General features: G+C 41.7%; 1 protein-coding gene across 10 annotated transcripts in view; it reads left to right on the top strand.

Moving 5' to 3' along the window:
* The window catches only part of PDE7A (phosphodiesterase 7A), a 147,506-nt gene that overhangs the window by 87,369 nt on the left and 45,667 nt on the right, over positions 1–14,470 (top strand). For 7 of the 10 annotated variants that reach the window (XM_038389871.2, XM_038389873.2, XM_043507787.1 and 4 more), the window contains one exon: positions 13,915–13,998. The exons of the other annotated variants lie outside the window; for them this stretch is intronic. In XM_038389871.2, the coding sequence (XP_038245799.1) occupies positions 13,915–13,998 (84 nt within the window). The remainder of the gene's footprint in view (positions 1–13,914; positions 13,999–14,470) is intronic. 10 annotated transcript variants of the gene reach the window in all.

Consider the following 14,470-nt stretch of genomic DNA (forward strand, 5'->3'; position numbering starts at 1 on the left):
CCCGCTTGGCATCCGGGGCTGGGTGAGACCCACCCTGATTTCTCCCCCAGCTGCAGGAAGCTCTGCAAACTCCCCCTCACCCCCCACTTCCTGCACCCATCACTCCTGAGCTGCATGGGGAGGGATCCCCCTCGTGTATCCAGACCCCCTCGTACCCAGACCCTCCTGCTGAGCCTCCCCCCCCTCCGCACTCAGAACTCCTCCCTGATGCGCCCCACTCACAGGTGAGCAGGAAGCTTCCCTGGTACTTCTTTAGAGCAGGGGTTCTCAAACTTCAGTGCACCACAACCCCCTTCTGACCACAAAAATTACTTCATGACCCCAGGAGGGACTGAAGCCTGAGCCCGCCCAAACCCCACTTCCCTGTGTGGGGAGGCCAAAGCTGAAGCTCAAGGGCCTCCACTCCCTCTGCTGTGGATTCATTACATTGTGGTAAGAATGGGAATCTGGAGAGGCATTGGCTTGCACCACCCTTTATGCACTTGCTTGGGAGCTCTTGGACAGAGAGAGAGCATCGGTGCCTGTGTGAGCCAATGGACACTGTTTGCAATTAATTCCAGACTCAGGTATATGGTGAGCACTTGTGGAATACAGATAGGGACCCTGCATCTTGAAGAACTTCTAGTTATAGGTAAGTAACCACTATCTTTTGGACTTATGAATTTGTAATATACTGTGATACTGGTGTCTGCTTCCAAAGGCTCAGGTTTCTAAGACTGGGAAAGCACAGAGCAAATACTTCAGAGAGCTCTTGAGTGGAAAAAAAATGCTTATTTTTAAAAGCTTTTTGAAAATGACTGATTTGTTTTCCAGTTCTGTTACTCATATGTTGGAATGTTTTTCCTTATTTTGTTTTTAGGACTAAAACTCTATACTCATACTTTTTTGCAGCATGCATTGCAGGGTTCTCCAAAGTGCCATTTATCTTACTGTATATAGTTTGTGTTCATCTACTTAGGTACAAGAAAGTAAATTCAGGTCTGAGTTTCTGTAATATGAATTTTCTCACTTTGGGGATTTTGTCCCTTAACATTAGTGAATTTTACTTTATTTTTGTGATTTAATTGTGATGTGACACTTAGTGCCTCTTATTTTCAATTAGCAAAGTGAAATTTACTGTTTCAAAAACATAAAAATGAATAGCTTATTCCCTAACATCGGAATGATATGTATCCAGCTTTTTAAAGTGCTCTGAGATGCAAGAAGATTGAGATACTATAGATTCTATTCTAATGGGGATAAGGATTTGGTTTCTGGTTTTCTTACTGGTTACTGGAATTTTATGGAAAAATATGGAATTTTATCAAGAGGATAGAAGTGGTGTGGCGATGCACCAAAATGCAGTTTTGGAACACAAAACACGACTCATTACTGTCATTTGAATACTGTACAATCAACTTGAAGGCAATATCTAACTTCCTATGATATGTTTATTATTTTTTTTTTGAAAGGCCAGAACTGGAATAGAATTAGAGCAATAAAAACATTCAATATTGTATTCTTAATTTTAATTTTGTACATATTTTGAATTAATTTGCATGTTGTAGAACACCTGAAACAGACTTACTGTGATGAGCATAACTCCCTTGCCTGTATTTTATTGTATTTAATTGCTAACTTATCAAATGAACTAAGTCCTTAAAAGAGGAGTTGCCCTGTCTTACTCTTAGTGTACTCTGAATCTTACTGCCTGGATACATGTATCACTATTATAATACACATTGCTACTTTCTGATTGGTTGGTGGTCATTCTGTATTCCCAAATGTTAAGCTCACTTTATTTGTACATATTAGTAACTATTTTTTTCATTAGTGTTGTCTTATGAACAGACCTGGGAGAAACCAATTAAAGTTGCATTAAACTTTCTATAGAAGAGTTGTAGATTCTAGCTATGATTCAGATAAAACTCAAATTTTGATTTAATTTTAAATTGGTAATGAATAAGAAAAAGATAATATAGTGGTTTCCTTTCAGGAATACAAATATTGTTAGGCAGTCTTCTGCACACCTTTGCGTCGTACATCATACAAATAAGTCTACAATCACAGAACTGCTTGGCTTAAGTGTAATTCCTTAGCAACAGAGGTAAAAAACATAGTAATATGGTTTACCTTTAATTTGATTAATAAGTTGATACGCCAAATGAACCATATATAACAATTGAATGTAACTGAATAACATAATTTGGGGGGATGTTAAAATAGTACGGCTGTCAAGCGATTAAAAAAATTAATTGCGATTAGTTGCACAATTAAAAAAATTAGTCGCCATTAATCGCACTGTTAATAATAGAATACCATTTATTTAAATATTTTTGGGTGTTCTCTACAATACATCAAATGTATTGATTTCAATTACAACACAGGATATCAAGTGCATAGTGCTCACTTTATATTTATTTTTGATTACAAGTATTTGCACTATCAATAAACAAAAGTAGTATTTTTCAGTTCACCTAATACAAGTACTGTAGTGCAGTCTCTTTATCGTGAAAGTTGAACTTACAAATGTAGAATTATATACAAAAACACTGCATTCAAAAATTAAAACAATGTAAAATTTTAGAGCCTGCAAGTCCACTCAGTCCTACTTCTTATTCAGCCAATCGCTCAGACCAGCAAGTTTGTTTACATTTGTGGGAGATAATGCTGCCCGCTCCTTGTTTACAATGTCACCTGAAAGTGAGAACAGGCATTCTCATGGCACTGTTGTAGCCAGTGTTGCAAGATATTTACGTGCCAGATGCGCTAAAGATTCATATGTCCCTTCATGCTTCAACCACCATTCCAGAGGATATAAGTCCATGCTGATGACTGGTTTTGCTTGATAACAATCCAAAGCAGTGCAGACCATCCCATGTTCATTTTCATTAGCTGAGTCAGTTGCCACCAGCAGAAGGGTGATTTTCTTTTTTGGGAGGTTCGGGTTCTATAGTTTAAACATTGGAGTGTTGCTCTTTTAAGACTTCTGAAAGCATGCTCCACACCTCATCCCTCTCGGTTTGGAAGGCACTTCGGATTCTTAAACCTTGGGTTGAGTGTTGTAGCTATCTTTAGAAATCTCACATTCGTATTTTCTTTACGTTTTGTGAAATCTGCAGGGAAAATGTTCTTAAAATGAACAACATGTGCTGGGTCATCATCCAGACTGCTATAACGTGAAATATATGGCAGAATGTGAGTAAAACAGAGCTGGGGACATACAATTCTCCCCCAAAGAGTTCAGTCACAAATTTAATTAACACATTATATTATTAACGAGCATCATCAGCATGGAAGCATGTCCTCTGGAATGGTGGCGAAGCATGAAGGGGCATATGAATGTTTAGCGTATCTGGCACATAAATACTTTGCAATGCTGTCTTCAGAAGTGTCCTGCAAATGCCTGTTCTCACTTTCTGGTGACATTGTAAATAAGAAGAGGGTAGCATTATCTCCTGTAAATGTAAACAAACTTGTTTGTCTTAACGATTGGCTGAACAAAAAGTAGGACTGAGTGAACTTGTAGGCTCTGAAGTTTTACATTGTTTTGTGTTTGAGTGCAGTTATGTAACAAAAAAAAAATCTATATTTGTAAGTTGCACTTTCATGACAGAGATTGTACTATAGTACTTGTATGAGGTGAATTGAAAAATAGTATTTCTTTTGTTTATCATTTGTACAGTGAAAATATTTGTAATAAAAATAATATACAGTTTGATTTCAGTTACAACACAATACAATATATATGAAAATGTAGAAGAACATCCAAAATATTTATTAAATTTCAATTGGTATTCTATTTTTAACAGTGCAATTAAAACGGCAGTTAATCACAATTTTTTAATCACAATTAATTTTTTGGAGTTAAATGCATGAGTTAACTGCGATTAATCGACAGCCCTATAAAATTAACAGAAAGACTACTTAGAACGTATCCTATTGGCTTTGTTTGGCTGTAATGATTGTGAAATTGCTTTCCCTAAAGTTCGCAGGCTGTTGGAATCCAAGTCTTGAAGAGAGGTTCAAGTGACCCCAATTGGAGTGATGTTAGCAGTATTTCCAAATCCTACCTAAAACATAACCTTATGGATACCTAAATCAGCGATTCTCAACCAGGGGCCCGGGGCCCCCCTGGGGGGGCCGCAAGCAGTTTTCAGAGGGTCCGCCAAAATAAACCAGACAGATGGGCCAGTGTTAGACTCATTCTCGCTAGGGTCCAGGGCAGAAAATCGAAGCCAGAGCCCTGCCGCCCAGGGCTCAAGCCAAAGCCCGAGGAACTTACCTTTGTGGGGCCTTGGGCAATCACCCTGCTTGCTACCCTCGAATATCATAGAATCATAGAATATCAGGGTTGGAAGGGACCCCAGAAGGTCATCTAGTCCAACCCCCTGCTCAAAGCAGGACCAAGTCCCAGTTAAATCATCCTAGCCAGGGCTTTGTCAAGCCTGACCTTAAAAACCTCTCAGGAAGGAGATTCTACCACCTCCCTAGGTAACGCATTCCAGTGTTTCACCACCCTCTTAGTGAAAAAGTTTTTCCTAATATCCAATCTAAACCTCCCCCATTGCAACTTGAGACCATTACTCCTCGTTCTGTCATCTGCTACCATTGAGAACAGTCTAGAGCCATCCTCTTTGAAACCCCCTTTCAGGTAGTTGAAAGCAGCTATCAAATCCCCCCTCATTCTTCTCTTCTGCAGACTAAACAATCCCAGCTCCCTCAGCCTCTCCTCGTAAGTCATGTGCTCTAGACCCCTAATCATTTTTGTTGCCCTTCGCTGTACTCTTTCCAATTTATCCACATCCTTCTTGTAGTGTGGGGCCCAAAACTGGACACAGTACTCCAGATGAGGCCTCACCAGTGTCGAATAGAGGGGAACGATCACGTCCCTCGATCTGCTCGCTATGCCCCTACTTATACATCCCAAAATGCCATTGGCCTTCTTGGCAACAAGGGCACACTGCTGACTCATATCCAGCTTCTCGTCCACTGTCACCCCTAGGTCCTTTTCCGCAGAACTGCTGCCGAGCCATTCGGTCCCTAGTCTGTAGCGGTGCATTGGATTCTTCCATCCTAAGTGCAGGACCCTGCACTTATCCTTATTGAACCTCATTAGATTTCTTTTGGCCCAATCTTCCAATTTGTCTAGGTCCTTCTGTATCCTATCCCTCCCCTCCAGCATATCTACCACTCCTCCCAGTTTAGTATCATCCGCAAATTTGCTGAGAGTGCAATCCACACCATCCTCCAGATCATTTATGAAGATATTGAACAAAACGGGCCCCAGGACCGACCCCTGGGGCACTCCACTTGACACCGGCTGCCAACTAGACATGGAGCCATTGATCACTACCCGTTGAGCCCGACAATCTAGCCAGCTTTCTACCCACCTTATAGTGCATTCATCCAGCCCATACTTCCTTAACTTGCTGACAAGAATGCTGTGGGAGACCGTGTCAAAAGCTTTGCTAAAGTCAAGAAACAATACATCCACTGCTTTCCCTTCATCCACAGAACCAGTAATCTCATCATAAAAGGCGATTAGATTAGTCAGGCATGACCTTCCCTTGGTGAATCCATGCTGACTGTTCCTGATCACTTTCCTCTCCTCTAAGTGCTTCAGGATTGATTCTTTGAGGACCTGCTCCATGATTTTTCCAGGGACTGAGGTGAGGCTGACCGGCCTGTAGTTCCCAGGATCCTCCTTCTTCCCTTTTTTAAAGATGGGCACTACATTAGCCTTTTTCCAGTCATCCGGGACTTCCCCCGTTCGCCACGAGTTTTCAAAGATAATGGCCAAGGGCTCTGCAATCACAGCCGCCAATTCCCTCAGCACTCTCGGATGCAATTCGTCCGGCCCCATGGACTTGTGCACGTCCAGCTTTTCTAAATAGTCCCTAACCACCTCTATCTCTACAGAGGGCTGGCCATCTCTTCCCCGTTTTGTGATGCCCAGCACAGCAGTCTGGGAGCTGACCTTGTTAGTGAAAACAGAGGCAAAAAAAGCATTGAGTACATTAGCTTTTTCCACATCCTCTGTCACTAGCTTGCCTCCCTCATTCAGTAAGGGGCCCACACTTTCCTTGGCTTTCTTCTTGTTGCCAACATACCTGAAGAAACCCTTCTTGTTACTCTTGACATCTCTTGCTAGCTGCAGCTCCAGGTGCGATTTGGCCCTCCTGATATCTTTCCTACATGCCCGAGCAATATTTTTATACTCTTCCCTGGTCATATGTCCAACCTTCCACTTCTTGTAAGCTTCTTTTTTATGTTTAAGATCCGCTAGGATTTCACCATTAAGCCAAGCTGGTCGCCTGCCATATTTACTATTCTTTCGACTCATCGGGATGGTTTGTCCCTGTAACCTCAACAGGGATTCCTTGAAATACAGCCAGCTCTCCTGGACTCCCTTCCCTTTCATGTTAGTCCCCCAGGGGATCCTGGCCATCTGTTCCCTGAGGGAGTCAAAGTCTGCTTTCCTGAAGTCCAGGGTCCGTATCCTGCTGCTTACCTTTCTTCCCTGCGTCAGGATCCTGAACTCAACCAACTCATGGTCACTGCCTCCCAGATTCCCATCCACTTTTGCTTCCCCCACTAATTCTACCCGGTTTGTGAGCAGCAGGTCAAGAAAAGCGCTCCCCCTAGTTGGCTCCCCTAGCACTTGCACCAGGAAATTGTCCCCTACGCTTTCCAAAAACTTCCTGGATTGTCTATGCACCGCTGTATTGCTCTCCCAGCAGATATCAGGAAAATTAAAGTCACCCATGAGAATCAGGGCATGCGATCTAGTAGCTTCCGTGAGTTGCCGGAAGAAAGCCTCATCCCCCTGGTCCGGTGGTCTATAGCAGACTCCCACCATGACATCACTCTTGTTGCACACACTTCTAAACTTAATCCAGAGACACTCAGGTTTTTCCACAGTTTCGTACCGGAGCTCTGAGCAGTCATACTGCTCCCTTACATACAGTGCTACTCCCCCACCTTTTCTGCCCTGCCTGTCCTTCCTGAACAGTTTATAACCATCCATGACTGTACTCCAGTCATGTGAGTTATCCCACCAAGTCTCTGTTATTCCAATCACGTCATAATTCCTTGACATCACCAGGACCTCCAGTTCTCCCTGCTTGTTTCCAAGGCTTTGTGCATTTGTATATAAGCACTTGAGATAACCTGTTGATCGCCCCTCATTCCCAGTATGAGGCAGGAGCCCTCCCCTCACAGACCTTCCTGCCTGTGCTTCCTCCCGGTATCCCGCTTTCCCACTTACCTCAGGGCTTTGGTCTCCTTCCCCCGGTGAACCTAGTTTAAAGCCCTCCTCACTAGGTTAGCCAGCCTGCTGGCAAAGATGTTCTTCCCTCTCTTCGTAAGATGGAGCCCGTCTCTGCCCAGCACTCCTCCTTCATGGAACACCATCCCATGGTCAAAGAATCCAAAGCCTTCTCTCCGACACCACCTGCGTAGCCATTCGTTGACCTCCACGATTCGACGGTCCCTACCCAGGCCTTTTCCTTCCACGGGGAGGATGGACGAGAACACCACTTGCGCCTCCAACTCCTTTATCCTTCTTCCCAGAGCCACGTAGTCCGCAGTGATCCGCTCAAGGTCATTCTTGGCAGTATCATTGGTGCCCACGTGGAGAAGCAGGAAGGGGTAGCGATCCGAGGGCTTGATGAGTCTCGGCAGTCTCTCCGTCACATCACGAATCTTAGCCCCTGGCAAGCAGCAGACTTCTCGGTTTTCCCGGTCAGGGCGGCAGATAGATGACTCAGTCCCCCGGAGGAGAGAGTCCCCGACCACCACCACCCGCCTTCTCCTCTTGGGAGTGGTGGTCGTGGAACCCCCAACCTCAGGACATCGCATCTCATGCCTCCCAACCAGCGGAGTCTCCTTCTGCTTTCTCCCCCCAGACCTATCATCTGGTCCACTCTCTGCAATGGTACCTGTGGAGAGAACATGAAAGCGGTTAGTTACCTGTGTCTGTGTTACTGGAACCCGGACATTCCGCTTACCTCTTCTGGAGGTCACATGTTGCCAAGCTTCTTCACTGGCCTCTTGGCTCCTCTGTGCAACCTGCTCTATATCTTTAGAGCTTTGTGCCCCTAGAAGCCTATCCTGAGTTTGGTCCAGAAAATCCTCAGTCTCTCGTATACAACGCAGGGTCGTTACCTGTTGCTCCAGACCTTCAATCTTCTCTTCCAATATGGACACCAGCTTGCACTTTGTACAGACAAAGTCGCTTCTGTCCTGTGGAAGAAAGACAAACATGGCACATCCAGTGCAGGTCACAACAGCTGAACCCCCCCCTTCCATATCACCTACCTACTATGAGCTTCCTCAGAGACGTTGGCAAGATGTAAGCCTCACTGGGCTCACTCCAGGCGAACTCCCAGGCAAACTCCTGCTGTGAGCTGCTCTGCTGTCCCCGCTGCTCCGCTGCCGCTCAGCTGGTTCGCGAGGCTCTGGCTATTTTTAAACAGCCAGGCTTCCCTGACGCAAACACACAGACACCCTAATGCCCGCCCCCTGCAGGCTAGCAGCCAATCAGACACTCACTCAGGCTCTCTCCCTGCCCTCCCAGCAAACACACTCTCGGATACTTCCTCAGCAAGCAAACACACACACTCGGATACTTACCAGTCCCAGGCAAACTCCTGCTGTGAGCTGCTCTGCTGTCCCCGCTGCTCCGCTGGTTCGCTGCCGCTCAGCTGGTTCGCGAGGCTCTGGCTATTTTTAAACAGCCAGGCTTCCCTGACGCAAACACACAGACACCCTAATGCCCTAATCAACCCTGGCTTTTAATCTACTGGATATGCAGAAAAACAGTTGTGGCCAAGGTGGGCTCTGGAATTTTTATTGTATGTTGGGTGGGACCTCAGAAAGAAAAAGTTTGAAAATCCCTGAAAATAACGGGAAAACCTTAACTGACTCAATCAGTGGCAGTACAACTGAACATTGTCAGCTTGAGATGGCTACTTTCTCCTTCTCCACTCCAAAAAATATATTCAACCACTCTGGCATTCTCCAAAAGCATTTTTCAGTCAAGATTCAGCCCTTGGATAATGGTTCATCTTCTAAAAATAGAAATACAGCACTGTAGAACTCTTCTGCTGTTTGCGCTGGTATCTTGTAAGCGTGATCCAGCTATACTGGCCCCAGTCAGCTGTTTCTGTCTATAACTACAGGGTAGCTTTCCTCAGTGTTCCTCCTTGTGCTCCTGTAGATTTTCTTGATTTCCTTTTGTTCTTACTGTGTTTTGGCTTTTCTGCTCTTCTGTGCTGCCTCCAAGATCCATTATGGGGAGCCCTGGCCAATATGGGGGTTGGAAGTTATGGGACATTGCGTGGCCTACTCTAAACTCTCTGCTTTGGTGATAAGGCACCTCTCTCAGCGGGATCTGGATTACTTACCCTATACAATCCCCACTTGCATAGTGTAACCCACACACCTCCTGGGTGTGGTGCTCTGTCCCCACTAGTGGCACCGAGACCACTTGGATATTAATGAGTCTGCTACAGGACTTCTATCCTCTGGAATGATGGTTGAAGCATGAAGGGACTTTGTCATAGTCATATGACTTTTGACTCATGCAGTAGAGGCTCATGCATTGAGCTCAAGGAGCCAGGTTCGATCCTGTTTGCTGATGACCGGGGTCTGTCGGTGTTACAATAGCTCATCATCGCTATCGGGGAAGAAAAAGCCAAAAAGCCAACAAAGGTAGAAAATTAGCAACCTCCCCTCAGCAACAGTTATCCCCGATTCCTTTTGTCTTGCTTCTAATATATGCAGGCTATTCTCTCTTTTCCATTTAAACTCTGAGCCTGATCCTCTTCCCGTAAACTGGGGCATTCCTCTGGCTATCCTACCCTCTGCAATTTCAACTAGTTAGCCAAGGGAGCACTCTCTTCCTTCCCTTCCTGTTCTTTCACTATCATCTTTTTCAAGCTAGTTTCTCCCTTTGCTGGTACCTTGATGTCTTTTGTCACAGACTGCAAATCATCCAAGTTCTCCAACTATGCTAGGAATAAAACGGAGTTTAGTACCCTGAGCCAACAAAAATAGCTAAGAATATGCATACTTGCACACTAAATTGGAGACTTCAACAAAGAAGATTTTTCCTTCTTTCTCCTTTTTGAAGAGGTTGAAGTTTCTTCTTTATATTTTTGGTCCTCTTTGAATTGGTGGATTTTTAGAAAAATCACTTTTAAATGAGTGCAGTGGTGATTAGGGACTACCATTCAGCAGTCACTAGAGATGTGTGTTGACTTACTGTGAAAAGAGTAGTTTCATTAAGGTTTGCAATGAATTTCGGAAAAAAGCATGGGAAGACAGAGAAGATGTTTAAGATAATCCCCCTGAAGAGGATGATTGCATTTCTCTGTTAATAAAGACTCTTGTTCTTGTAGTCTGGGCAGTTGCTTCCAAAAATCTAGCCAATAAGCAAATAGAACATTACTGGAAAAAAGATTATGAAGCTTTTGTAACAGACTTAAAGGATTTTGTAGAGATTGTTACCATAGTTCAGATATCCCCTTGATGAAACTTTTTAAAAGGCTAAAGCCAATTTTTAACAGAATGAAATAAAAGGATGAAAGAATTTCATTTGCAGTACTCTTTGTAATATCATTCGTTTCTCTTACTGGAGGTATGACTCTGCTTTAGATCCCAGAAGAATTATTTGGCTTTGATGCTGGACATTTTTCAGGGTCTTAAAGATTCATGGAGGCTCCCTTTGTTCTGAAGAAAGCTGCTCTGAAAAAATCATGAAGATGCTTCAGATTTAAAGAAAGTGTGAATTGCACAAGATGCTAAACACATTCCATTTGTAAATATCTGGGTGATTCCCAGTGGTAATGGAGACAGCCCATTTGTCCCATCAAGGCCAACAGGTATTTATCATTTCTGGTTTTCTGTGTATTGGGAGCAGTCTTCCCCTAAAATGAGGTCCAAGAAGTGACAATGAAGGTTTGTCATTCCAAGAGGACTGCTTGTAAAAGGCAAGCATTGCTGTTTCTTCTAAGAATGGGATTGAACTATTACAGACAGATGGTCTCTATACAGTCTACTGGCTTCCAGGGTTACTCTATACTCCCCTCCATTCTTAATAAAGTCCTCACTTCCTTCCAATTCAGCCAGGAGATGGTCTTTTTGTTTTGAGCTACCGTTCAGAACCTTTAGGCACCTTGCAGCACTCCACTTTTTCCAATATTTCTGAGGCAAATGCTTTAGGTATTTTAATGTATTAAAAAAAAAAACAGGAAGTTTTTGGTGGGTACTAGATCTTTACCTTTCAACTGCTCAGTGAAAATATCTCTTTTCCACAGACTCTTTTCTGCTTATTTGGGAAATTTCTACTCTGTATTGTAGATATAAAAGCATTCCTTCCTACGCCTGTACTATCTCAATACAGTTACCTCTGTTTCATTATTGTCCATATGCATCACTAGTATGTTGCTCTTTCTTTTCCGCTATCCACCCCATCATGTGTGTTTCATTCTTTCAGTCAGAAACAGCGTCTTTCTTTGTAAACCTATGGCTGTGTTTCATTTGGTGAACTTGGAAAACAAAATTGCTCTCAGACAAATAACTTGAAGAGCCCTTTGCCATCAACATCTTTGCCACTATGGGATTTTTGGCTGGTGAAATATGTTGCATAGATTAAGTGAAGGGAAATGGTCACCAAGCAAGTCGCCTTTGCTAAAATCCTTTAGCCTTGATGATCAATTTAATAGTTAAACTATTCCTTCCTCTATATCTAACCCATTTTGGTAGAATACAACAATGGAACCTGTAGGTTACTGAAATCTTCAAAGGAAAATTAAAAATGACCTCCCCTGGTATGAAGTCTTCAAAATTTTCTACCATTCAAAGGCCATGGCTTCATAATGTTTGGGAGAAATATGGGTAATTGAATAGACTGGCTCAGCTGTCAAACTCCAGACCCTGGCAAGTGGGAACTCAAAACACTGTAGAAAATATTTTTTTAGGTTTCGCTGAGGCATGATACCCATTAGTTCCTGTTATTAACAGGAAACTCCCAAGGAAGTCTTCAGGTGATGTTTCTTTCGGAGCTCCTCCTCCTATTTTCCTTTGCTTTCACTTTTATTCTTGACGTGTTTTTTGGTACATGATGATGTGATTCAAGTTTGGCAGCTGTACTCTGCCTGAGAATGGGGGACAGCACTGTCCTATTTGCCAGTTTCATATGAAAATATCAATGTACAATCTGAGATCCCTCCCTCTTCTCCATCTTTTGACTTTTTCTCTCTAAAGTTTTTCTTTTACTAGACTTTTTTTTAGAAGTATGTCCTAAGGTCACATTATTTATCCAACGAATCACCAGTTTATGTGCCTCGCAGAAGAGTTCTGCAGTGCTGCCTCTGTATCTTCTAGAGAGTAGAATGAACCACTCTTTTAGCTGAACATCTTGGAGAGTCTTATAATTTGACATTGTCTTTGTTAGCCTGAGAGGTGAGGATTACTGCATGAGTGGTGGTGAGATAAGCTTTCCTTTTGCTGAAATCTTCTGTAGCAGTTTCACAAAGGATTTTCAGACCTTTAAAAACAAATACAAGGAAAGAATAACTGAAAACATTTCATACCCCTCAAGACTGTGTGATTATATCAATATTTCATTATAATACACAGCTTGTATCCTCCTTATCTTTGTGGTACTCACACATTGTACTTCTCAAGATACTAATTATATAAAGTGCATTATTATATGTATTGCCAAACAGTAGTGTTTAAATATATAAAATTTCTGCAAAACTGTCCATCATACATACTGTTGTATTACTATTCATAACGTTTTTGTATCTTCAGCTACAATGCTAATCTTAGTAAAGTGCTTTGCTACTTGGTTTAATAATGTGTTTAATTTAGTTCTGTGAATAAATTAGTTTTAGAGAGAGAGATGAAACAATTTCAACACAGTGGAATGGTGGCAGTTACTGGAATTTAAATACTTGCAGATTTTTCTTTAGTGCTCACAATTTTTTAAAATATAGTCTTTGTCATCCCCATTAAATCCCTAATTATAACTTATATGAAAACTGCTTTCTTTGGAGAGAGGACTGTAATATACATTCAGGATTTCATTAATGGAAATAGATCAATTTTGAGAATGTTCTAATGTTTTAACATTGAGTTAGACTTGAGACAAACATAATATTAAATTGATCTCCTATTTTTAAGAGCTAAAGGGATTTTTTAATTCAGGTGAATTCTCTTGTCTCAATGAATGAATTAGTTACTTACACTGATCAGCTTTCAATTGGTAAAACACAAATGCAGAAGTCAACTAATATGTTAAGAAGTACAGTATAGTGTTAATTGTTTAAGTTGCAGTAGCAAATACCTAGAAACATACTGATGCTTTAAAATTTTAATATTGCGTTTTGGTATTTGAATAGGCTCTTGTGTAATGTTCAAACAGCTGAGCACAAGTAAGTAAGTGCTAGCGGGAAAATGTTCTATTATTTAATATGAGAACAGAGGGTAACTAGTTTATTTGCTAAAAGCTACAGTTTCTCAAAGTTGAATCTTTTGAACTATACAAATATTCCTGCTTCATGTGTTAACTGAGGGACAAATCAACTTTTAACATTCTTGTTTCCTGTCACATTAAGATGCATTTTTTTATCATAATAGTGTAGCCAAATGTTTTTAATTTCATCTGAATGCTTTTGGCCACATATATTTAGGCAGGAAAAAAGTTGAGAAAAAGCATGCAGCTGCATGTTTAACAAATCTTCACACTTTGTTTTGAAACTTCATCTCTAAAACAAAAAGCATTGAGTAGGTTTATTGTCTGAATAACCCTACACCATTAAGTACATGACTTTTTATCCCTTGTTCAATTGCAGCTATGTTCAATTGCATTTTATCTCTACTGCTCTTCCACTCTTATTTCACTCTTGACCCTATTTCTAGGAGATGTGCGAGTAAGAAGTCGGGCAGGATTTGAAACAGAAAGAAGAGGTTCTCATCCATACATTGATTTCCGTATTTTTCACTGTAAGTATTTGAAAGCAGATAAATGCCAAACACATGAAGGCTTCCATTAATTCTAACTTCTGGGCCTCTAAAAATTAATGCTGTAAGCTGTTTATGTAACAAGAAACTATTCTTGAACTTTTCATAAAAAATCTTTCCACCACTTCATTCTCATTATTTCAGTAATAGCACAGAAGAATCCCAATGCTCAATATTACTTTATATTCTGAAAAGTATAGTTTAAACTTACGAACACATCAAGACTAGACACAGGTTTTTGAATGAAGTGAGGTATCTTGTATCCAGCAATGGATGTACTTATTATTTGCTTGGAAGAGACAAGAAAAGTACTTTTCCAGCTTTTACAAAGAGTTAGATAGTTCTGGAAGTGGGGACCTTACACATCGGATTAAAATTGAAAAGTTTTGCAGTAGGTTTCGGTGTCCCTGAAGAGATCTTAATCTTTTGAAAGGCTCCATTAATTTAGCACATG

Source organism: Dermochelys coriacea, chromosome 2 (assembly GCF_009764565.3).
Source record: "Dermochelys coriacea isolate rDerCor1 chromosome 2, rDerCor1.pri.v4, whole genome shotgun sequence".
Lineage (NCBI taxonomy): Eukaryota > Metazoa > Chordata > Testudines > Dermochelyidae > Dermochelys > Dermochelys coriacea.